General features: G+C 36.2%; 1 protein-coding gene across 1 annotated transcript; it reads left to right on the forward strand.

The window, feature by feature from the left end:
* Positions 1 to 390: 390 nt before the first annotated feature.
* On the forward strand, positions 391 to 27,310 carry LOC145693915 (uncharacterized). The gene is made up of 3 exons (XM_081770076.1): positions 391 to 500; positions 17,112 to 17,313; positions 27,180 to 27,310. Exons 1-3 carry the CDS (start codon positions 392 to 394, stop codon positions 27,211 to 27,213), a joined length of 345 nt encoding a protein of 114 aa, XP_081626202.1. The 5' UTR covers position 391; the 3' UTR covers positions 27,214 to 27,310.
* Positions 27,311 to 27,569: the final 259 nt, after the last annotated feature.

The raw sequence follows: 27,569 nt of genomic DNA on the forward strand, positions 1-27,569 counted from the left end.
GAGTACTATCCATAAAATGTAATGTTCAGTGTAATGATATCTTAATTGGTTCTTGTTTTCCGACTTGTGAATGAAATTACTACATACTTTTATCTCGTACAAAACAGAAGATTAGGTCACGAAATATCTGTTTTAATAGTCTTTATATTCTAAAACTTGTTTGTGTTGCAGAGTAATGCGTTTAATCCGTTATCGAATTCATTCAAGAGCCAAAATTCAAAGTTTAATGTCCCCGCTTAGGGGGATAAAAAAAAACTTTTACATCAACAATCTAGTTCTTAATGATGACACTAAAATCACAAAATTGCTTTGTTTTTTGAAATTGCTGACGACATTTACGTTTATAAAAGCATACCAATCTTAGTACCACGTATTACACCGCTTGATCAATATGGTTAATACATTGGTAATTTCAATTACATTAATCGCTTCAACATGTAATGCTTTCTCAGTTTTGTCTGATCTTTTTCCTGACATAAAAAGTCTACAACCAGACTTAGGTAAGCAAATTTTCATTTGTTGTATTATTCCTTGCCATACATTCTAATTTTCATATATAACCATTGCTTCTCAGATATGATTTTACACTTGTTAAAACATTGTTATAGATTTTACACTTAAAAAATTGCACATAAGAAAAATAACTAGAATACTAGATAATACTAGAACATATCAATTTACTTCGTAAATTCTGCTTTCTTACTGTCAGTTGCTATAGCTGAAGAAATTACACGTTTAAAGGGTCCGTCAATTGAGTATCGCTCTGTGATTTTGAAGAAAGCTACATAGTATATGTCAGCTAAATGTGCTTCGTTAAAGAATGAGATCATGTTACTTTTATTTGAACTTGCGGTTGTAGAGGAATAGTTATGATGCGTGCTCTTCTTTTGCCTCGGAGTGGCTAAAAAGTTGAAGATATTGGCGTTCAGATAAGACGCTAGAACTACGTTGTAAGCATCCCTCTGAAAACATAAGACCGCGCTAATTCCTTATAAAACTTTGAAAAACCTAGAGAAAGTCAACAGGTCAGTACCAATATCAAACTAATATTGATCGGGTCTCTGTCCGTCATGAGTATCTAGCAAAAAGACATACACGTACAAGGGACATGCCTTTACACATTTGTCGTCTTACGCATGACGCTCTTTGTCCTAAATCATCAGACCTGTGAACATACTTCAAAGCCACAAACACTATACATGTAACTCATGTGTTTGTCCTTTTCAGGACAGAACATTATATTAGTGTTTCATGAAGTTTCCTTCGGGTGTATCCCCGTTAGATTTCGTCTGTTGATGAAAATCAAAACGTAAAATGAATAGAAATTTCCTTTTGCACACGAGAGGACATTTAGTGTAACACGGAGGATACTGTAATAGCACATCTTGATGTCGGGTTTCAAGCCTCTTTCTATCAATGGGAATATCATCAAACAAAGTGTTTGGAAGCAGGAGGACTCTAGTTATGGGGATTGAGATGACGAAATTGCAAGAATAGTGTATTGGGTTTCTGGAACCATAGTCGGCTTAAGGTGTGTGTAAAAAATGTGATACACATATCCTTTTCCAAAAGGGACGACGGTTGTAACCGTAATTATATTACGCCACTTTCATTGTTTATCAATTGCAAATTCATTCTTCGAAACTCAAATTCGAACAGCAGTGTATAAGTATTTGTGGTAAAGATGAGCACATGTATTGGTTTCCCCAATATTAATTTAAGAATGTACAGAGAATACACAATATTACCACTTTTAACAATCAATGCTCTATATATCTTAATAGTACGGGGTAAAAAAAAACTCACGAAATCAGAATTTCTAACTGAAATCCGATTTTCATGCAGTTTGTGGCAAATGATCAACGACGTATTGTGGATTCATGGAGCTATGGTTACTGGTTTAAATTCATCCGGGGTGATTTGAACCACACTTCTAGACAAACAGCAAATATTCGCGAGTGTACCTTACAATTGGAATGAGGTTTTTGGATTTTTGTAGCGAAAATGCAGAATACAAATTCTTAGTAACAATAAAAATTAAATATTACTTGTAACACTCATAAATCATAAGTTGAACAGCTAAAGCCGGTTTCTTGCGACAAACGACGGAGAGATTTCTTGGCCAGCCTAAGAAGTCGAAAACTGACATTTTCCATAACACCCGTCTGTGTGGTCCGCTGCTTCCCTATCTCACTCAGAAGCGAACTTGTTTCTTCCAATTTATTCCCTAGCGACCATATTATATATCTGTCTTGGGCAGAAAGTCAAATATTGTTTCTAAATGCGATTTGCGTAGCAACAACGGATTCCGTTCTCCAAAAGCTTTAAACGATAAAGAGTACAGTATATATATATATATATATATATATATATATATATATATATATATATATATATATATATTCATCCTCACGGCATTGTCAAGGCTCTATATTTGTATTTTACATTTATTATTGCAACCGGGTGTTACTGACTTCCGTATACGGTAGCCCGATCATCACCCTTGTTCTTCGCGCGCACAGTCATTCGAAGAACTGAAAACGTACTCTGTACACAAACAGTTTATGGTTGTGAACTCGGAAAGTCTGGTACTTCTGCTTGTCAAGGTCAAAAAGTGGGAGAAAAAAGGATGTGTAGAATGTAAAGAGGGTGCAACAGTGACTGATGCTTGTAAGGGAACATATTCATTTGTAGTTCGTGCACATTCCGCCTGTAGCGCTACTGTGGCACGACGTATATTGTAACTGTATAACTCTTGTACACCGCTAGTAGGTCTATTCGCGTTAGTGACGACCGAAACTATGTTGTCAGCTCTGACTGCGATAAGGCACTGCCGTGTTGCTTTTCCTTCTCTTTTTTCCCCCTTTTCCATTTGTGAGACGCCAAACATTTTGTGTTTGCTTGTTGCACGCGCTGAACGGGTTTCGGCGAGCGAAGTATTTAAGAAGTTGACTACATATTCTTGTTTGCGATAGTTTTAAATTGGTTAACTGTTGAAAAATATACGAAAATAAAGCTGTACTTGTTAAGGTATATTAGTCGAGGACGTAGCTACTGACAGTGTTGATTACAGATTTTCTCGAGGAAGAATTTAATTACAGTAGAGGTGAAAAGGAGACGTCTATTTAGACAGCCCCCCCCCTTATCAGACTCAATCGGAAATGGTCTCAATCGTTTGCACACAAATGTGCAGGCGAAATTTTCGTTTGTACACAATTAAGGGCGCCGTCAGAACGAAAACAAAGTGGGGGCTGTCTAAATGGTAGCCCCCCAACAACATGCCCTATTCAAGCACAAATTGTCGCAATCATTTGTACATCGTTTCTACAGAAATGTGAAGGCGAAATTTTCGTTTGTACACAATTAGGGGCGCCGTCAGAACGAAAACAAAGTGGGGGCTGTCTAAATGGTAGCCCCCACCAACAAGTCCTATTCAAGCACAAATTGTCGCAATCATTTGTACATCGTTTCTACAGAAATGTGAAGGCGAAATTTTCGTTTGTACACAATCAGGGGCGCCGTCAGAACGAAACCAAAGTGGGGGCTGTCTAAGTGGTAGCCCCCGACCATGTCCTATTCAATCACAAATTGTCGCAATAGTTTGTACTTCGTTTGTACAGAAATGTGCAGGCGAAATGTATGTTCGCACGCAATTAGGGGCGCCGCCAGAACGAAAAAAATTGGGGGCTGTCTAAGTGGTAGCCCCCGACCATGTCCTATTCAATCACAAATTGCCGCAATAGTTTGTACTTCGTTTGTACAGAAATGTGCACGCGAAATTTTCGTTTGTACATAATTAAGGGCGCCGCCAGAACAGAAAAAAATGGGGGCTGTCTAAGTGGTAGCCCCCCACCATGTCCAATTCAATCACAAGTTGTCGCATTCGTTTGTGCATCGTTTGTACAGAAATGTGCAGGCGAAATGTTTGTTTGAACAAACTTAGGGGCGCCGCCAGAACGAAAACAAAGTGGGGAGCTGTCTGAGTGGTAGCTCCCCACACGATGTCCAATTGAATCACAAAGTATCGCAATCGTTTGTACATTGTTTGTACAGAAATGTGCAGGCCACATTTTCGTTTGTACACTATTAGGGGCGCCGCCAGGGCGAAAACAAAGTGGGGGGTTTTCTAAGTGATAGCCCAATCACCATGTTCAATTCAATCACAAATTGTCGCAATCGTTTGTACATCGTTTGTACAGAAATATGCAGGCAAAATTTTCGTTTTTATACAATTAGGGGCGAGCTCAGAACGAAAACAAAGGGGGGGCTGTCTAAGTGGTAGCCCCCCACCATGTCCAATTCAATCACAAATTGTCACAATCGTTTCTATATCGTTTGTACAGAAATGTGCAGGCTAAATTATTGTTTGTACATAATTAAGGGCGCCGCCAGAACGAAAACAAAGTGGGGGCTGTTTAAATGATAGCCCCCCACCATGTCCAATTCAGTCACAAATTGTCGCAATCGTTTCTACATCGTTTGTACAGAAATGTGCATGCAAAATTTTCGTTTGTACATAATTAGGGGCGCCGCCAGGGCGAAAACAAAGTGGGGGGCTTTCTAAGTGATAGCCCAATCACCATGTTCAATTCAATTACAAATTGTCGCAATCGTTTGTACATCGTTTGTACAGAAATATGCAGGCAAAATTTTCGTTTGTACGCAATTATGGGCGACCTCAGAACGAAAAGAAAGGGGGGGTCTGTCTAAATGGTAGCCCTCCCACCATGTGCAATTGAATCACAAATTGTCGCAATCGTTTGAATATAGTTATAAAGAAATGTGCAGGCGAGATTTTCGTTTGTACACAATTAGGGGCGCCGCCAGAACGAAAACAAAGTGGGGGGCTGTCTAAATGTTAGCCCTCCTACCGTGTTCAATTCAACCACAAACTGTCGCACTTATTTGTACGCCTTTGTACATAAATGTGCAGCTGAAATTTTCGTTTGCACATAAATTTGGCCCCGCCAAAACGATAACAAACTATGGGCTCTCTAATTGATAGGCCTCCCACCATGTCGAATTCAACCACAAACTGTCGCACTTGTTTGTTACGGTTTTGTACAGAAATTTGCAGGCGAAATTTTCGTTTGTACACAATTGCGGGCGCGCCAAAACGATAACAAAGTATAGGCTACCTAATTGGTAGCACCCCCTACGTCCGATTCAAAAGAAAATCATCTCAATTGTTTGCACATCGTTTGAGCAGTAATGCGCAGGCGAAATTTTTTTCTAAGCTATCAGATGCGTGGACAGAACGAAAAAAAAGGGTAGTTGTCTAAGTGCTAGCCCCACCAGTTGTGTTCGATTGAACCACAAATTGTCGCGATCGTTTATACATCGTTTGTGCAGAAATGTGCAGGTAAAATTTTCGTTTGTATTAAATAATATACGGATGTGAGTATTTTTAATATCTGCGATCAACATTAACCGGTTTGGATAACGGTTGATGAATTTGAAATGGTTCCTATTGCACTAGTTGAAAAAAAAAATTCTTTTTCTCTGGCACACGGAAGAAAATGCCTGATTCTAATAGAACTTTTCACGTAGAATTCGAATCTGCAATCAGTTTTTCTCCATCACCCTCAGTTTTCCCGTGACAGAGGTGTTTTCGGAAAATTTCCCCTCAAATTTCTGTTCTTTTTCTTTTTTTCTTTTTTTTAAAACCATTTTCATACTTGTAGCTTGGGTACCTTAGGTATATAAACGCACAAATTATATTGTATGTTAGCCTGATTTATACTTAGTAAGCCCTCTAAGTTTCATAAGAATAGCATTATTCTATCTAGAGAAATAAACATATTTATATAAAAATATGCTATGTGTACTGTTCATTTTACAATATTCATTAGTGCAGATAAAATCACATATAACTTCCACGAAAATTACAATATAAGCACGGTTTATATCTTATTGGATTTGAAATAAAACATATTTTCAATGATGTATACACCGTGTCACCATTTTATATCTACTTAATGAATAATACAAAAGAAGTGAGTGGTATCTTCTTAATAAATGGACACTTACTTACCTCAACTAATATGTTTTAGTTGTCGACTTTCTTCTGTGTTTGGTTTCTGGAACATCTCTTAAGTGTCCAACAGTAATCAGCTAGCATTTTTGAACTACACTGTCACTGGTACCTCTTCTCCATGGAGGAAATGTCCTGATGAAAATGTTCCCCATACTCATCACTAACAGCACCAAGCTTTTCAGGAAAGAAATGCAGGTGGGAGTCTAGAAAGTGAACTTTAAGGGACATGTTGCAACCCATTTCATTGAATGATTGCCGGAAATCACTCACAATTTCACGGTAATTTGGGGCTTTCTTGTTTCCTAAAAAAATCTCTGTTAAACATTTAAATGGACACCAAGCTGCTTTCTCAACCAGAGTTAAGAGATCCTCAAATTTTTGGTCACGAATCAAACATCTTATTTGGGGGTCTACAAAAATCCCTAGCGTCACTAACCCGAGGAATTTTTTCCTTGAGTTAACAAGATCCTGCATTACTTTTGTCCATTGTCCTAACAAAGTTTTTGAAGAGCCCCAACTTTATGTGAAGAGGAGGTAGAATTATCTAATCAGGGCTCACCAGTGAGGAATAAACAGCATTCTTCTGTCCAGGAGTTAATACATGCGTTGGCCATTCCTTCTTGATGTAATGTTCCGCTTTGTTCCTGGTGTCCCATTCGCAGAGGAAACAACAATATTTCGTATAACCAAGCTGCAAACCCATTAACAAAGAAATGACTTGTAAATCACAGCAAACGGTCCACTTGTATTTCTCATACTGAATTTTTTCTAACACTATTTCGATGTTTTCATAGGTTTCCTTCATATTAGTTGCATAAGCCAAAGGCACTGAAGGAAATTTGTTGCTATTGTGCAAAAGGACAGCCTTAAAACTAGTTTTCAAAGAGTCAATAAGCAATCTCCACTCTGTACTTATATGTGCATGTCCAAGTCTATCCATCACAGCACAGACATTATTACAATACACTAAATCGTTTTCTTGAGAATAGTAGTTTTGAAACTCTGTATGAAGGTTTCGAAAAATACACACTTTAGTGTCACGATGGAGCAGATTCCAGCCTTAAGTTTAGAATCAAGAAGTTCTGTCTGTGTATTGGAGAGTTTTAAATCCCGTATGAGGTCATTTAGTTCACCCGGAGTTATCGGATGGGAATCCAATGTAGATGTGCTTCCTACATAACTAGGATCATCATCTTCATTTGGAACTTCAATAGTTGCCTCAAGTACGTAATCCTCATTTACCGTAAGATGAGGAGGAGGTACCGGTACAGGTAATTCTGCACTGTGTGGAACTGGCCTAATTGCTGATGCAAATTAGGGTACTGTACTGTGTGGTTAGATTTACTGCTTATTTCTTTTATCTGTGTCATACAAAAGTAGCAGTCTGAAGAATGATCTTTTCCCTCCAGATCATCGGTACTGCGAAGTTCATGTTTCGTCCACCATTTGCCCACCCAGTCAGACGTTTCACGCAAGTACAACAAATGTAGTGAGGAACCCAGTTCTTATCCTGGTCTCCTACACAGCAACCAAAATATAACTGATAACACTTCCTCACAAGTGGAGTAAAACATCGACGTTGTGATTTAAATATCAGCTCCCCACATACATAACAGAAATTGTCCGGTTTATTTACACACTTCCTCGACATCTTGTATCCTGTAAGGTATCACACACATACATACATACACACAAACACACACACACACACACACACACACACACACACACACACACACACACACACACAGGAATCTACACTCCATCAAATTCCCACAAAATCCCTCTAGAAATTCCCTCATACAAAAATGGTGACATGGTGTACACATCATTGAAAACGTTTTATTGGAAGTCCAATGAGGTATAAACCGTGGTATATTGTAATTTTCGTGGAAATTATATGTGTTGAAGACCGACCCGACCCCACCCGTGACCCAAATTGACTGACCCGACCCGACAACCCGACCCGAGCTGACCCGATTGGCCCGACCCAAAGTGACCCGAGTGAACCAACCCGAGGTGACTTAACCCGACAACCGACCCGAGTGACTTGAACTTACAATCTAACCAGTTTGAGAGAGCTAGAACTTTACAAAACTGCCACCAGAAAAAAAATGCTGACCAATTCTTATGCATAAACCATTGTTTCGGCTTTTTTACTTGTAGTATAATTATCCTCCTCCTCCTCCTCAGTGTTCTCCCATTAATAAACAGGCCAGTTTAAGTGGATTAGGTAAGAAGCTTCCATTTTTGCGATTTCCCGCTAATATCTGCCTCGCAACCCAACATAAAGTACCACCCTCCTTATTACAATCTATCAATTCCAACCTTCTTACACACTCTCGCTCTCCTGATATCACCCCCTTTACTACATCCCTCAGAATGCAATCCCTTAGCAAGATCAAAACTTGTGATCCGTCCATTTTTCGCTTCCTTATATCGTCTAATATTGCTCTCGTCTCTTGCATTTTTTCAGCATTTCCTTATTCGTTTTCCTCTCTACCCTGCTAACCTTCTTTATTTTACTCCACATCCAAATTTCCAAGGTTAAAATTTAGGCAATCAAGTTCAAAAGTCAAAATAAAATTTGACTGAGTTCTGAAGACAAGTTTTGAAGGCTAAAAGAATAAAAGTTCTGAAGACAACATTATTTTCTAGTAAGGAATGTATATAGAACTTCTTTTAATATTTTTTGCTGTGTAACAAACAACAATTTCATCACGTTAACATTCCGATTTTTCTATTTAAAAACAGCGTTGCTGTCTGATAGAATCATAAGGAACTAATTGCACTGAAATATCATTCTGTAGGGAATTACCTTTTATTTTTTCTTGATTAATTTATCTAGAAGATATTTGCAACGTTATATAAAATTAGCAAGTATTTTATTGCGGAGAAAGTCAAATCACTACTCCAGCAATAATAATAATAATAATCTGAAGGTGACCAAGAAAGTTCTGTCTCTTTGTGGAGGTCTGTGTTCAATTGGCCCTCACACTGTGAGTTGAATGCGAATGGATATAAGGTGAAGGTCAGTTGTTGGACGAGACGAGACGAGACAGAATTTTCATGAAAGGGTACGAGATGAGACAGAGCTCTTTCAATAGAAACATATGCACTTTTCCAGACGAGACTACCTTCACGACACATTTTCGAAACGAGAATGCCCCAAACCAGGTCTCGTGAGCAACACTAGTGAGTATATCCAACATACTACTTGGTTGTGGCTGTTCAGATGCACCGTGAACGTGCGTAAGGACTGAGTGAACATGGGGCCTTCACAGAGCGTCATAAGGGCTTGTTTGCTGTACGAGTTCATATTGCTGCTCCGCGGGGCGGAAGATATGACAGGCCTTTGGTGAGGGTGTCGTGACTACGCGGAGAGTGCAGTGGTATGACGGTTTAAGGACGGTGACGAAACACTCGAAGACGCACCACATGCCGGAAGACAAACAGATGTTCAAAATAAAGATCTTCGGGCAGCAATTGAGGCGAAGACAGACATGTGAGGAACTGGTACTACCTTTCAGTGTAAGTGGAGAAACTATTCTGCACCAACACCATCAACTTGGGAAGCACTGCAAGTTGGGTTGATAGGTCCTACATGATTTGACTTGGAGCCAGAAAGCAACGCGAGCAGACACCTGTGTTTCTTTGGTGTCTCGTCTGAGGAAGGAGCAATTTCTGAACAGGGTGTTGACATGTGATGGGAAGTGGGTCCTGTACGAAGCTCCACGGCGCCGTCATTGTTGGTTAGCATCCCATGAACCGGTTCAAAAACAGCCCAAGCCAGCACCACGCCAGAATAAGGTTCTCCTGTGCATTTTGTGGACTGCTCGAGGTATCGTCCATCGGGAACTGCTACCAGCTGGTCAGATCATGAATGCAACTGTGTACTGTCACTGTGTACTGTCTGGATCCAGCAGTTCTGAATCGCAAAGGGGTCCTCTTGTTACAAGGCAACGCTAAGCCCCACGTGGCTAAAATGACCCAGTACATCATTCTACGCCTTGGATGGAAAACACTATTGGATCCGCCATACTCCACGGACATTGTACCGTCCGATTACCACCTGTTCCATTCCTTGGACAATCACCTTAGAGAACGCCAATTCAAACAGCTAGTAGAGGTTCAATATGCACTTGATATCTTCTTCACTTCACGTCCCACCAAGTTCGACTGCGATGGAATCCATGGCCTTCCAGAACGTTTTCAGAAGGTCGTCGAAGCTGATGGAGACGATTTTTGATATTCCAGGTACGTCTTAGGTTACATACCAATGTTCGAAGGTGTTGGTGAAAAGGCGGCGGAACTTTCTTGGGCACTCTTAAAGTTATAATAATAATAATAATAATAATAATAATAATAATAATAATAATAATAATAATAATAATAATAATAATAATAATGTGTCCTGCCCAAAGGCAGATGTTTGATCCGAAGGTCCATGGGTATTGATTCCAGCTCGTACCAAGTAAGTTTTCTGGTGGACAAACCCCATGTGCATGGGTTTTCTCGGTGTTCTCCCATTTCCTCCCACTTTCTTCATTCAACCACTTCAATTATTTCTGATCATCACTGTCTCTCTTAGCGTTGGTGCATAACGTGGGACGTTAACTAGATATTTCCTTTCAATTTCACTTAATGTGACATTTAACTTGACATAGAAACGCAGAAAGGAAAAAAGTCAGTAGTAATATTAATTACAATTACAATACCAATTAGTTAATATAGGGTAAAATTAAAATTTTATTACTATTTCACCTTCAAGTAGTCACATTTATCATTCATTCACCAACTTCGAATTGAATTCCACAACAAAGCTCTTTATAGTATTCCGTATAGAAAATAAGTGAAGAATGTGACGACCCGACCCGACAACCCGACCCGTAACCCGACCCGTTTGAGAGCACTATCAGAGGGGTACTATTTACAGTACAATTTATTTTGTATGGTTTAGCATACTTTAAGGCTACCATACTTTTTGAAAACAGAAAAAACGGGACATCTTACAAATTAGTAATAAATATTGCATTTTGTATTAATTTTATCTTTCGAATTTTACTACAGTATCGTACTAGTTATACAACTTAAAATAATGTATTAATATAGTCCATATTCAGTGGCGTATTTAGGGGGAGGGCTTCCGGGCTCAAGCCCCCCACCGAAATCTTACTATAGTAAAGTATATGAAATATCTTGCAGAATTTTCATATTTTCAGGCAAAGCACCCCCGGAAGTTAGCAAAGCCCCTCCCGAAACAAAATCGTAAATACGCCACTGTCCATACTTAATCAACAGTGCTAAAAATTATTATAGAAGCTAGAAGCTGTTATACAATATAAACGCAATCAGTGAACATACAATATTTAGGCAAAAATTAAAATTTCAATATTATTACGCATACCACCTTTACATGCTCTAAATGTCTATAAAGAAAAATATCCAGATTTATGAAGTTGTTTCAAAATTTCAATAGGCTAATTTATTGTTGTTAACCTAAAATACGAACTAAAAGAAAGCAATTTGCATAATTGTTTTTCTGAAGCAGAAAAAAAATGTGTTTTCGGGGCTGGTCTGCAACGTCACAAGAATTTGTTGCCACCTCGGGGTATACATTCTTACTTTTAGTGATAAGAGTGCTACTTAGGAGGATTTAAACATTGCATGTTATATCCGGGGAAGCAGCGATTGCAATAATAATAAAGATTAGAATGAAATTGTTCCTATAGTATTGTCGGAATTGAAAGCAAAAGGAATAAGTCGATTTTATTATCTTTTCAGAAATTTTGATATGTAATTAATAATAATAATAAACAAAAAAACAGGACAAGAAGGAAAATTTCTGCACACCGGGACAAATTTTAAGAAACCGGGGCGTATGGTAGAATTACATACTTATTTGCATGCGGAGTGTCAGTACGGAGCCACTACGTAGCAGAGTTGAAACAAAACCTCGTAAATAGGTTGCCAACTCAGGAAAACAAAATTACCGGCACACCCTCAAAATTCTCTGTACAAATGAGAAACTGAAGACTGTATTGATCGTTATTGTATTTACCAGCAATTGCCACTTGTTTAAAATTATCGAAACAGATGAATAATACTGGATATTAATCTTTATGTAACAATAGTTGATTCATAAAATGAAATTTATTCTATAAACTTCACTTCAAACAAAGGAAATTGCTTTAAAAAGTCATTTTCTACTCTCAATAAATGAATAAAATTCTTTTACAATAAAATATAAGTGTTATCAAATTTGTTATGTTAAATAAATAAAAAAAACTGCCATACGTTAAAAAAATATCGATAATGTATAATACAACGGAAATTTGTGTTTGTAAAGGCACTGTTGAAAAATTTCGATGTTCAATGTTATATTCTGGATTGCAGATTCCAAAATGCCGGTCAGAAGGGGTCTAATAAGAAGTTTGTACCGGTCACCGGCCTTAATCAAAATTACAGCAAATACCGGCCAGTTAGCAACTCTACTCGTAAATCAGAATGCTGAATGCACCAAAATACTTCACCATGCATTCTATAGTTTCTGCAAAATGAGTTTAATGAAGATGATCATATAAAACGAAATACTGTGTTATAATTTTCCCTTTAACAGTCTACTTTGTGGATTTGTTATATCTTCCACTTATCAATTTCCTGTACGAGATGAGAATAACGGTTTCTGCACAAGATAGAAAGAAAAAAATACATTTTTCTCATAAGGATTCAGTTCACGTAAGAAATAATGAATAAGTTTAATAATAAGAGCCGAGGAGTGAAAAACTAACTCAGCAATAATGATTGTAAGTATAAATATAAATATAAAAAAACAAAAAAACATTTAATTCCATCATCGTTAGGATAAGATCAATATAGTGAATCACACGATAGTGTTAACAAACCAAACCACATAATAGTGTGAACAAAGTCCTGTTAGAAAAATACTCCATAAATGTGACACATTTTTTTAATGCTTCTACCATTTATACAAACCCTCACATTGTTTTCGTTCTGGCGGCGCCCCTAATAGAGTACAAACGAAAATTTCGCCTGCACATTTCTGTGCAAATGATGTACAAGCGATTGATATAATTTGTGATTGAATTGGATATGGTGGGGGCTACCATTTAGACAGCCCCACTTTGTTTTCGTTCTGGCGGCGCCATTAATTGTGTACAAACGAAAATTACGCATGCATATTTCTGTACAAACGACGTACAAACGATTGCGACAATTTGTGATTGAATTGGACATGGTCGGGGGCTACCACTTAGACAGCCCCACTTAGTTTTCGTTCTGGCGGCGCCCCTAATTGTGTACAAACAAACATTTCGCCTGCTCGTTTCTGTACAAACGAAGTACAAACGATTCCGACAATTTGTGATTCAATTGGACATGGTGGGGAGGTATTACTTAGAAAGCACCCCACTTAGTTTTCGTTCTGGCGGCGCCCCTAATTGTGAACAAACAAACATTTCGCCTGCCCGTTTCTGTACAAACGAAGTAGAAACGATTGCGATAATTTGCGATTGAATTGGACATGGTGGGGGGGGGTACCACTTAGACAGCCCCCTTTTTTCTGTTCTGTCGGCGCCCCTAATTGTGTACAAACGAAACTTTTGCCTGCACATTTCTGTACACACGAAGTAGAAACGATTGCGATAATTTGTGATTGAATAGGACATGGTCGGGGGCTACCACTTAGACAGCCCCCAATTTTTTTCGTTCTGGCGGCGCCCCTAATTGCGTACGAACATACATTTCCCCTGCACATTTCTGTACAAATGAAGTATAAACAATTGCGAAATTTGTGATTCAATTGGACATGGTGGGGGGGGCTACCACTTAGACAGCCCCCATTTTTTCTGTCCTGGCGGCGCCCCTAATTGTGTACAAACAAAAATTTCGCCTGCACGTTTCTGTACAAACGAAGTACAAACGATTGCGATACTTTGTGATTCAATTGGACATCGTGGGGGGAGCTACCACTCAGACAGCTCCCCACTTTGTTTTCGTTCTGGCGACGCCCCTAAGTTTGTTCAAACAAACATTTCGCCTGCACATTTCTGTACAAACTATGCACAAACGAATGCGACAACTTGTGATTGAATTGGTTTTGGGGGGGGGGCTACAACTTAGACAGCCCCCATTTTTTCTGTTCTGGCGGCGCCCTTAATTATGTACAAACGAAAATTTCGGGTGCACATTTCTGTACAAACGAAGTACAAACGATTGCGATAATTAGTGATTGAATAGAACATGTTGTTGGGGGGGGGTACCAGTTAAACAGCCCCAATTTGTTTTCGTTCTGGCGGCGCCCCTAATAGTGTACAAACGAAAATTTGGCCTGTACATTTCTGTACAAACAATGTACAAACGATTGCGGCAATTTGTGATTTAATTGGACATGGTAGGGGCTAACATTTAGGGGAACTCCCTCGAGAGGAATCACTCTACTTATTTATTGCAAAAAGCAGAATTTAAAAATTCGCATTCGTCCAAAGTTATCGTGTGAAGTAACAGCCGTTTGTATGTACGTACTAATATTGATAAGTTCCACTACGCGATCCCAATTAATAGTTCATATACCCGCGCCACACACACACACACTAGCATTTGTACACACGAAAGTATACCTGGTAGTATCCACACGCTTACGCCGGAAACTAGAAACAAACACACACACACACACACACACAGGGACAGAGAGAGAGAAAGAGAATATCTTGTTGTACCTTTACACTGAATGCACCATTACTCACAAAATCAGTTAAAAAAGAAAAAAGTTGTAAATGAAACTTTCAAAGATTGGTACCACTGCTGCGTGTCACACATGAGATTGTTCCATAATGATTGATTCGTAATATGATGTATATGGGTTTCTTAATGGTAGTATAACAAAATGCCTTCAAATTGACCACTAAATAAAAAGTGAAATTTATTTCTCAAATTTTGTAAAATCGAAGTCGGTGGGCATTATGGGAACAGTCTACAATAACAATATATGCAAATAAATATTAATATACTTTACGTTTTCCAGTGGGTGCAAGAAAGCTTCGAATAGTATTTGTTGCCAGAAGCATTAGCTGATGTAAATATATATATATATATATATATATATATATATATATATATATATATATATATATATATATATATATATATATATATATATAAAAGAGAGAGAGAGAGAGGGGAGCACGGTGGCTCAATGAAAGAGCTTTCACCAACGTTGTTTGATGTCCCTGGTTCGATCCCATCTCGCGTCGTGTGGACTTTGTGAAGGACAAATACCGTGCTCGTGGGTTTTCTTATTTCCTCCCACTGTCTTCATTACATTCCTTTCTCATCATCACCGGCTCCTTTTGCATGACCGGCATAATCATGGAATTTAAAACTTAAAGATTTTATTTTATTTTAATTTTTATTCTCACAGTTTCCTAATCATACTCACACAGTAGCACAGAACTGCAGAGTACAATTCCCAAAACAACGGCCCAGTTTCAATTGACCTGGGCGAGACTGCCATCTAAATCAAGAAAACTCAAATTTCCACACCGCAGTGTACCTCATTTCAATTGTAAGGTACACGGGAGAATATTTGTTGTTTTAGTTGAGCAGTAACATATATAGAAAATCGGTTTTCAGATAGAAATTCTAGACCCAAACAAAGTGCGAGCGTTTTTAAAAATATCACAGTGTAGTAGGAGGATATAACTTCATAAAATAGTTCTCATTAAAACTGACCTTCTTTAGAATTCCAAACGGTATGTTTAACCTTCTAAAAGTCTATAATCAAGGATAACATATAACAATGCAACAGACGGGATTACATTATGGCAGTCATTGTATTGGAAACAGAACATGATCAATCTTAAACTATTAACAAATTAACAGCGTAAGTTTTTCTGCCTCGGTTACCGCTAACTTGTAATTAGTCACAAAGATTGAAAATAAGGCAGGAATCTAATTCTATGTAAAAGTCAAACGTCAAAATTTGACTCAATATTGCTGCTCCACTTTATCTGTCATTTTTCAAGAATTGAAGTCCGCCGATATCTCACAACACGTCTTTACTAATCGCTCTACTGCTGGGTACTGACGCTGTCTGCGGGCGGGAAACAGTTCATGACTGCCCATGAGCGTCTCCTCTACATCTACACTGAAAAATATCCTACGTTTCACCGGTTTACGAGGGAGAAAGGATGTTGGATATGTTTTAAAACACTTCGTATATGTAGGTATTTTCACATACCTATGTACTTAATTAAGTAATATTATAAATGTAGTTGTTCTCCAAATGGAGATAAAGATTCCTCCATGGAACTCGCAGCTTTTGACACATCTTTATAAATGTATTTAACTATACAGGGTGTTTAAAACCAACACCATCAACGTCGGGTAGGTGATTCATGACACCAAGATGAGACAAAAAGTATAGAATAACCCGGGTGCACAAATGCTTCCTTTCGGATTTATAGGGTACCAAAAACGAAAAATTGACTTTAAAGGTCCGTAGCTCCAAACTTTTGGGACCTACCGCAGTCGTGGCAAAACTTCACTAAGGAACTCATATGTTGGCTATCCAAAAATACATGTTTCAGAGTCCTACGTTTGGCTACGGACATATAAATTGAAGTACTCACCAATTATCTCTATAAAATTGTTGCATGAGTACCGCAATATTGCATTTAAAAAACGCCAAATATATTAAACGTCATTGCGCCAAGACTAAAACAACTACCAACGATAGAGTGTGTTGCATCGCATAGAAACAAATTCAAATTAAAAAAATGGTTTCATGAAAGAATATATAGACCGAGCAACATTGGGTGCTGTGAAAATAAATATGGTAAGTTTCTGAAGTAGCTTTATTAAAAATGGACAAGTAATTAAATGCACTGTTAAAATGGTTAGCATATTTTTAAATGGCAAAGTAACTTATTTATTAAGACATATAATGATGGTCATTCTTAAACAACATCCATCTATTGTTTACAGTGAAAAATATTATTTTCTGTAGTATTAATATATTCTGGACTATTTTCTCCCTACATGAAATTCATTATAGGTTGTGGAGAAAATGAACGAGTTGAATCTGCTCCTGAGCCGAGTTGTTGGATAACTTGTGAAGATCTTGAAAATGCTCTTATAAGAGATATGGACAAATCACATTGTAAAAATGCGGAATCCGTGTTGCGATGTGTATGCGAACCTAACTATTTAATACGCCTGGAAACTGGGAAGTGCGTCCCCAGAGAATGGTGCCGTGCGTAAGTATTTGAAATTATTGTTCATTACACAACGGTTAGGGACCAATCAATTTGGATATAGGTTTTAGACATAATTAATATGTTTTTATCTCATGATGTATACCAGATGTTTTCCTCTCGTAAACAAGTCATTCCCGATTAAATTTATTCCATTTCTCCCATCTTCCTGAATAACTAAAAAAGATGAACTTTCTTGAGTTTGTTGTGCTAAATCTCTGAGAAAGCAGTGACGTATTTTGTGGGCTATCGAGGTAGCCAAATAATGTTACAGAATAAATTGGTATAATACAAACTATATTGTTAATTTTATATTTTGTATCTCCTTTCAATGATACAAATGTCAGAGAAATGTAAACATTAAAAAAATCCATTTTTCACACAAACCGTCTCACTTTCTTAAGAGGTATTCGATGTAAGAACGCAGCAGAAACGTATTACACCAGAAAACATATAGTTGTTAGTTCATTCCGCTTTGCTCCACCTCCATCCACAGCATGTGAAAAAGATACAAGGTAATACCAGTTGCCTCTACTGAAATCGGTTTCTCGGGCGTGAGCCAAAGGGAAAGGGACATTACACGAATAATAATAGTGCATTTTGGGGGTCTATGGGAATTGCCTTCGACATATTGGCCCTCGCGCCGTAGCGGTATGCGTCAACGCAAGCAACAGTTTATTTTACAGTATTTTGCGATAGTTGTTAGAAGCTGTTATAGCTACTTGTTTCTTTATTTGCAATCGATTGAGGAGGCTCTCACAGACTGAGCCTTCTTCGTTGCTAATCGCCTATTTCACCGTTCTATATTTTTCGATAGCTTTTATTTGCTATGGTGAGTACGGTTACCACTTAGCCAATGCAGGCTGTAGAGATACTTCATGGAACAAATTCAAGTTGAAATGTATGATCAGTTTGCCGTAATACTAATAAGACATTATGTTTCACTAGTGAAGAGAAAGTAATATTTATCTACTTGATAAAAGCAAATTGCGTTGTTAGTTTCTTTTCTTATTTCGAAGAATATATAATAACGCGGAACTAAACTCCAGTGATAATAATAATAATAATAATAATAATAATAAATACTTTACGTTATACGGGGTAAAATAGGGCGACTGTCATCATTACCCGGAATAATGCCAAGAGTCGCGAACCCGAGAAATCTCAGATCGGAGATGTTTAATGAAAATTTATATTCCTCAGGTTTTTAAGTTTTAGAGAGAACACAAACATAAGAGAACAAATTCAAATTACTACTGATGTAAAGTATTTATCAAAACATAAAAATATGCCAAATTAAGAGAAAACGAACAACATTCACTGCTAATGAACAAGGTGACTTAAATTAAACAAAACGACATAGCAAAAAGGATAAAGCACATTCTTTATAATTCAAAACATCTTCCAGCAATATGATTAGCAATATGTGTATGACAAGTGGCACCTCTTCTAGTCTTTATATCTTGAAATTTTGTAAGTCAAGGCTCTGCAAAAAAACTATTAATTGAACCATGTAAAGATTAGGGGAAATGAAGTTACGATTATAGCAACTTAGTTAATAGCAAAATCAAAGACTTATATAACTCATATCTATAAGATGACGTTCCACGAGGATCAACATCGGCTCCTGATAGTCGCAATGTGACTTCCGAATTTTGTATATTTTTACTTATATATTTTTCGGATAGGGTGTTGTACAGTATGTTCGGGGTGTTTTACAGTATAGGTGGGATTTCATAGAGAAAAGGTAGACTATGCGTTTTCAGGATTTTATCTTTTCCCTTTTTCCTATTTTCCACTATTGGAATATCCGTTTTCCGGATTTTATTTATTCCCCTTTTTCCTATTTTCCTGTAGTACGTACGACCACATTTTCCGTACAATACGTTTCCCGTAAGAAACCACAACCATCAAAATTTAACTTAGTGGTTGATGCATTTCCAGAATAATATCTTCCATCCTGTTATTCCTGGAGTGTTGAAAAAGTAGAAGTTTATTTTTATCAAAATTAATAACGAAATTTTAAGTCCAAAACCATCTAAAAGAAAAGAAGTCTGTGTTACAAGGAAATTAATGATTCAGTTAATTTATGATTGTCTATAAATTATCCCAATAAAAATATCTCTTGCAATAATAATCATGCACTGGTGTTATAATGGCCAGTGGTAATCCAAGCCATCAAACGAGCATACGCCACTGTTAAAATTCAGTTAATTTAGGAAAAAATTAATAGATCAATTCAGAAAAGAAGAATATTTTGTATGGAATAGTAGTTGTGGACGTCTCCTAATTTTCCGTCTCTTAACAGAATATCAATATTTTTTTCTTTAAAATTAAATTAAAGATAAGATAACACAAAGTTCATCTTAATATTCGTCTGCCTCTTCAGTTTGGTGTCACTACATTTTATTGTTTTACTTCGCTATATTTCCCACTATTCTAACACGAAGTAATTACCGTGAATCGCGAAATAAATGCAGCAAAAAATGCAAATCACCAGACGTTCAATTCCTGTTTCCAAATATGCTCATGCTTAAATCACGTTGAATAGTTGTCACAACATTATCTTGAACGTGGTTAATTGCATTTGCCTTAATGTAATTACTGTTAGCGCTCTGAAGTTTCATGGAGGTAATGTGTTAGGAAAAATTCTGTATTACGTGAAGATTCACAACAAGGTTTCATGCATTTTCTCAGAAGACATTTTACGGAGATTTAGGAACTAGATTTCTGGGCTGTCAGCATGCGATGTCGTTTGACGCGTCATGTATATGAAAGATGGCATCCTTCGGGGAGAAAACTATCCTATGATAGAGAAGGAACAATCAATTGGGGAAGGAAGGAAGTGGCCTGTGATAATCATTTTTGGTACTATCCCAGCATTTAGCTGGTTTCAATTAGAGAAACTCAGGAAATACCTAACTCAAGATGGCTGGCCTGGAAAGGCTGTTAAATTTTAACGTCCGAGTGCCCCACCTTCAATCTAACCCGGGACCGCTAGCAGCACCTTATATTGTAATTTGACTAATGACTGACATTTCTAAAGAGAGCAGAGTATTTGCGCGATACATAATGCGAGCGTGATAACAATTACATTTATATTATATGTGTCGGAATGGGCACTGTCTTAAGTTTCGATGACCTTCATAACTTACAAGAGATGAACGAAGACTAAAGAGATAAGAATAAGATCACAAGTGCAGGACACTGTCAACAAAAAACACGGATTAAAATTTGGAACAATCATGCGACAACAGTGAAAGTGATAGTCTACTACGAATTAAATTACATGTGGTAACAGGTTGAGCGGGAAAACAACTAACAAGAATCCTTGGTGTTTTATCACTATACCAAACATACAATGAATATTCAAAGGGGAATGATGATAAATAAAGCCATATTACACAACCATACAGGATGAGTAAATGTTCATCTTATTTTAAACCAAAGATCGGTTATCGTAGATGTTCAGAGATGCTTATGATCCGTAGTGTCCCGTTCGAAATGTGATACATGACATGCCCCCTCTAGAACTGTGTGATGTAATAATTTGGTTTTCAGTGAGACATGTGCTGGGACTTGCCTATTCAATTAGTACCACTTGGCAATTTAATGCTAGGCGCATCAGATGATATTTCCATTCACTGACATCAAATTTTAAGATAATAAAGCGCTGTATCACTTGAGCAATGATTGGATGTCATTTCAATGACATCTGAATGTTGTTGAAATCCTCTGTTTGTCAATCCTGCACCTCAACATGACTAACAATCAATATGTGTTCTTGGGGACTCATTTCGGCTACGTTTCTCAGAGAGCTAAGTGAGAGAGTGTTGCACGCCAAATATTCCGCTTAATTTCATTCATGATCTTCGTGGATAGTCCATTCTGCATTAGGATTATTCTGTGAGCTAACTGTAGCCAAGATGGAAGTAAACTGGCCATTTTCTCCATTTGAGTAGTACCCATTTAATTGTTTATTTATAACAAAGCCAACATTTTCAGGATCATAAAACATTGAAACGGCCAGGATGTTCAATAATATTAAATTGCACGGGCTAGAATTTGTCCTCCTAAACTTTTGCATACGATTATTACTAAGGAAACATGCACGAAAGGAAAATTATTTTGCGATACACATTATATCTCTGTCTGACCTTGCTAACGACGCAGTGACATACCCAGATGGTTGTGAAAGCTAAGTCATCAAACTAAATGATAATTGTGAACAGCCATACTTTATTTCCACATTATTTCCGAAATATCTCGATTGCTTTATATCCTGGTCCCGAGTTTTTAAGTCTTTATTGTTTTTTTCTTTCCATCTTATTGTATTTGGTCAGTATATTTAAATCTTGGGCTTCCCCAGGTGATTTTTTTCTTCTGGAATTCTTTCCATACCTGAAATGTTTCACAAAACGATCGCAGATGTTGAACTATGTTGATGTTTGCGGACTAGATTGGCCAAGAAGGGTCCTAAAATTTATACCAGTCCTGTACACATCACTCCGTAACTTTTCATCATTGGTTGGGAAGACTAAAATCCAGTGATATGATGCCATTATCCCGAATTAACCGTTGGACCAAACGATGAACATGGACACAGAAATAGTGACAATATCACTTTCAATGACGCGATAAGTGCAGATCATCACCTAAACCTACAAAACGACAGAATATTGCAGCATCTAGCATCACAGAGCCTATGCTATTATCACGATTGGATATAAATCACCTGGCGTCCATGGTCTGTTTCTTGAAATAAGGTTAATGATGACTCATTTTACAATTCACAGCAATTTTCTTTGGATATTCGCGGCAAAATTCCAGTTTTTCGGAAGTATTGTTGCTACAGCAAAACTACTCTGTATATCCATGGAATGAACACGTAACTCGAGGTGGCCTCTGATTGTTTACATAGGCTGTGGGAAATGTTGCTTCTAACCTTCCGTTTTTTGTACGGAAGTCTCCTCTTGCAAAGCCGGTTGAAATTCAAAAATGATGATCAAAATTTTAAAACGTGCATCAATTTGCACGATATTATGAATAAATTGGTATTAAAGTTTGTTGATAAGAACAATAGTGAGGTCAAAAATAAAGCATTTAAAATGGCCCTTCCAATATGGTAGGCAAAAGTTGTAATTATTCTCAAAGTAGGCTTAAACCTAGTTACAATATATTTTCGATTTCGCTGATAAGGATTATAAAGTCGATATTTCAGACTTTCAAATGGTTATGAAGTGAACTATAATATATAAAAATTTATTTATTTTTGCTACACTTTCAAGTTACTAATAATTAACAAAAGTGTTTTTCTTGACATATATTAGAAATCGCGTGCATAGTTTCCTAAGTTGCACTTACAGACAATATTTATATGAATTCCGTTAGGTTATGGTATTGCATTATAGTTATACCCTCTAACACGTCCCTCATAATACAGTTTGTTTTTAGCCAATGTTAAAACTAGTTCCTCTTCCACTTCTTAATAATATATAAAATTGTTCTTTCCTCTCCCACCATTTCTAACACTCTGTCGTTCATTTTCCACTCGACTCAAATAATTATTTGCTTTCTTTTCCACTCCCACATTTCAAACGCCTCTACTAGTTTTTCATTTCTTTTCCGTAATGTCCCTGTTTCCACCTCATACTGCACAACATCTAGACACGAAACATTTTATGAGTGTTTTTTCTCAACTCTTTATTCAAGATACCACACAGCAGGCCCTTCATCCTTCTAAAGGCGTCTTTCGCCATTCCTACACTTGCTTTTATTTTACTTTTTGATCATTTGTGATCATGTCAATTTTTTCATCAGCTTAAATTATTTGAATGTGAATTCTACTACCTTCATCTATTTTATGTCTTTCAGAATAAAATATTGAAAATTAACCAAGGCTTAGTATTTTAAATCAAATTGTATTTTTCAAGTTTAAGGGAATTGTATATGAGCAGATTAAACGGAATTTTAAATACTGGCTGCCCCATAAATAGGTACGCAATGGGACTGTAGTCTTTTAAAAATCCTACTGAAAACATTCTAGTATTGGATACGAAAAATAAGATTTCTCAAATCGAAATTTGTTTTTTACTTTTCATCAGCATTTTTGAATATCAGCAATCTGTCCGAGGTTTTTGAGTAGCAATTCGCCTTAATGATGATGGGACCTGTCATTCAGAAATCATTCCCTTCGCTATTTCTCTTCCCCTTTTTCCTTTAGTAGTTATGTATCGTATAGTATCATCGTATCGTTTCAGTAAATTATTGATTGGGATAAACATAATATATTTGAAGCTTTTATCCTGATTGCACCAGTACAGAACGGCAACAATTATTCATCTATGGAAACAACGAAAAAATATAATTTACACATTGAGAAGCTGTTCAATTCACTGTAAATTGCCAGTCTAGTACCCCTGAAGTAGTAACTAGAGTGTTTTAACACACAATAAAAATTAAATCGTGTGCTATTGTCTCTATCTAACCGTTGGTTACAAAAATATGTGATGTATTTCCAATTAAAGGGTTGGATGCAAGAACATGGAAGGTCCATTTTGTTTAGCAAATTACAAATTTTCACGCGCTCCAGTAGAAAAAATCGATATACATTGTGCGCAACAATCATATTGATCCGATGATTATATGCAGTGTCATAATGCAAAGGAGGTACCTACACACAGTGTTTAGTTTCATTTTTTTTTCTTTCTGGTGATTATAATAAAGTGTCTTTTTCTCGCCTCAGAACAAAAGTTAGTATATTATAAACATATATCAGATATATCTTCCTTTCCCATACCTTTCAATATTGCGTGTTCTTTCATACGGTAATTTATATTACAAGGAAACTTTATATCAATTAACATTGTAACAAATTTATCCCAATTTCCTTAACTCCCCTCTTTTTAAATTTAATTCGTGAAACAAAATGTTATTTTTATGATAACATCGTATTGGTTTCTGATTTTGGTAATTACAGAAGAAGTTACTTAGTCTATCATTAAGGAACATATTACTAAAGTTGCAATTAGGATGATTTTGTTGTTTTGTTTTGCAAGACAAGACTTAAGCTCAAAGAAACAAAAATAATTCAAACAAGCATTAACAGAATATCAGTATTTCCTCGCAAAACAAGTAGAAATTACAATTTTCAGCTATTTCATTCTATCTATTCATCGTAATCTTTTAAACAGAGTGTAAATATTGTAATATGCATGTTATGTTAAAAAAAATAATAATTAACTCTGATTTAGGATTTAGATTTCTGACTTTTGGGCATCTCTGACCATACTAGCATTTCACGTTTTTGGGATGACGTCTTTCAGTGATCACACTATTCGGTGAACTGGAAGGAAAGATTGGGGGAGGAAGAAAGGGGATTGTGACGTATATGTTAGGTAGCACCCCGGCATTTGTTACAATGTTAATTGAATGAGAAAAACTGGAAAAATCAGTTAGGATTTTGATTTGAAAACCTTTTTTTTTACATTTTTTGACCAAGTGCCCCACCAAAAATCGAACATTATTATTATTATTTAAATGAAATATCATTATGAAGAATACTTTCACAATATGCAATCAATTCATAGCTTAATGAGTCTGTTTTATCGTTTTATTTTATATTTTAAATAGCAGCTATTCATCGTAATATTTGTTGATTTGTGTAACAAATACTAATTTTAAAACTATTAGTAATCAGCAAGAATAACTTCGTCGCAGCGTTCAATGTCATCTTCTATCTAAGAGAATAGAGATGAATTTTCCGACACTTTCTGAAATTCTGGCGAAACTGACAAATACTGTTTTTCTTAACATCAAAACGAAAATGGGTTAAAGATAGTCGAATTATAATATACTCAGAATAGAATACGTATGATCATTTTTCAACTGATTTCTTAACATTACCTACATATGAAAATTTCTCCTCCAAGGAAAGCCAAGCTATATGAGGGATTTAATGTTGCCATGACTTAGTATATTAACCTAAACGATATTATAATGTATAATATATGCATATATCAATATAAAATTCAATTACTAGCACCGAGAATATCCCCCTATTGCGTAACCACTGGGAGGGCTTTTATTTCTAAGAACTACCCGTTCGTGTATCTCACTACAGCAATAAAGTTAAATTTCTTTTCGTCTATTAAATATGAAATGACAGTAAAACAGCGTAATAATTTTTAACATTTACACTTTAACACGACTACCTCTATGTTACTAATGCCTAAAATATATGAGTTACTTACCTCTAACTAGCAATGACGAGTTACGCTACTTTCTACATTACCTTAATACTACCTGACATAAAATTTGTTGAGAATTAATCATCTCATAGTAATAGAGGCAAAACTAACGATCGCTGCATTGTGTAGAGGCAGTGATGAAAGAGCCATGGTGGTAATAGTAATATATAGTAATGATTGTAGTATATAGTTTCTTAATTTCATTAATTACTCATTGTCAATTCGAACCTAATTTTATTTTATTAGCGGTAATTCATTTCGTTATCAAGATACCATGTTTTGAATACTTCGGATTTCACAAATATAATGTCATATTTATTCGTTTTATCATACTTAGTTCTGCGACATAGGTTATACAAAAATAATAACAGAAAATTGCTTTCGCTAAGCAGTATCGTATATATGTATATATCGTATATATATACGTAGAGACTTTCATATATACATCTTGAAAAATTGACATACCTCAATCAAAGCTTCAACGTATGTGAGGTTCAGTCCTTGGATGATTTTATCATTTAACTTTGCTGGTGCATTAAGGGCAGGGGCAGATATATATAATCGAAAATGGCAATTATCATAATGCTATTTCCATAGCTTTTTAGGTGGCTGTGACCAACAGTGACACTTAGTATATGGTTTAAGTCCAAATTCAGCAAATTATTTCCAAAATGAAATGTCCAAATTCAGCAAATTATTTCCCAGCGAAAATTTGTTATTCTGCTAGTAAATTCTAAACGATATGCTTTACAGATGAATTAAACTTTGCGAATATTTCATAACAGAGACACGTAGCTTCGATTTTCAGTGATTTACAAACGCCTGCATTCTAGTAATTAATATTGTTAGCTTTCAGTTTTAATAGTTAACACACAAATACGCAAACTACTAGGGAGGTAATAAATTATATCTTTTGAAAAGGTAATAGGAGTTGAGATAATCTTGCTTGTTACAATTGTATCAGTAGACAAACACATATTACAAACAATCTTCTATATTTATATTTTATTCTAGAATATTTTTATAGATTTACAGAGCTCATTACGCGTGAAGGTGTTTATGTGTGATCTTTTCGCTAAACTTTTTTTTAAATAAGCAATGAAATCCAGATCTACGTAAAATTTTAGGTTTTTTCTTTGATTCCTGGTATTTCTTTACTTACTATGCCATAGCAATATCCATTCGCACATTCAGAGAGAATATATCTTAGTCTGTCATTATTCCTCATTACTAAATTTAGTATTTTATTCACAAGTGGTAAGTACATGAATAATGCCCAATATTCCGATGTCAGGAATTTTTAAAAATTATTTGTTTGTTATATCAAACACTCAGTTAATGTTACCTTGACATAAGGGTTTGGTAATTCCTATTATTAGGTACTACGTTGTGGTTTCAAAGTGATTATGTTACTGGCAGTGAAAAGACGTGAGTGTATTGGTCTGTATAGCTGTAGTTACTTTCTTGCACAAACTTAAAAGTAGTGTATGATAAACACATTTATAATAATTCTGCTTGTTCACTATATGCGAAGTGTGTGGAGTAGTATAGAGTTTTTAGTAAAACGTGTTTGTGTCTTACACACATCGTAATAATTATTTATGTATATTTTGTTTACAGAAAGGATCCTTTTGACGAACCTAGAGGAAAATAATATCGCTATATTAACAATGTAGTAGTGCCTCTGATACAATGTGATTAATTTTGTACCATAATATCATGAATTATAGCAATAAAGATATTTAACATCATCATCTCCAATTCTTTATTGATAAATTTTCTTACAATCGGTAGAATTAGAATAATGTATAGGTGGAAATATCACCTTTTATGGTGTTTAGTTTCCTCGAACGGTGATTAGCTTAATCTTAATTAAAGAGTAAGATTCAATTAATATTTATAGGGAAAATCTAATTCTTATTTCCTACAAAACTTTAGTATTTATCTGAAACCCACTATATCTTAAACTGTGTTGTGTTAGAATATATATCTTTACGGTATTAAACACTA

The sequence above is a fragment of the Thermobia domestica genome, chromosome 9, assembly GCF_964235325.1.
Source record: "Thermobia domestica chromosome 9, izTheDome1.hap1.1, whole genome shotgun sequence".
Taxonomy (NCBI): domain Eukaryota; kingdom Metazoa; phylum Arthropoda; class Insecta; order Zygentoma; family Lepismatidae; genus Thermobia; species Thermobia domestica.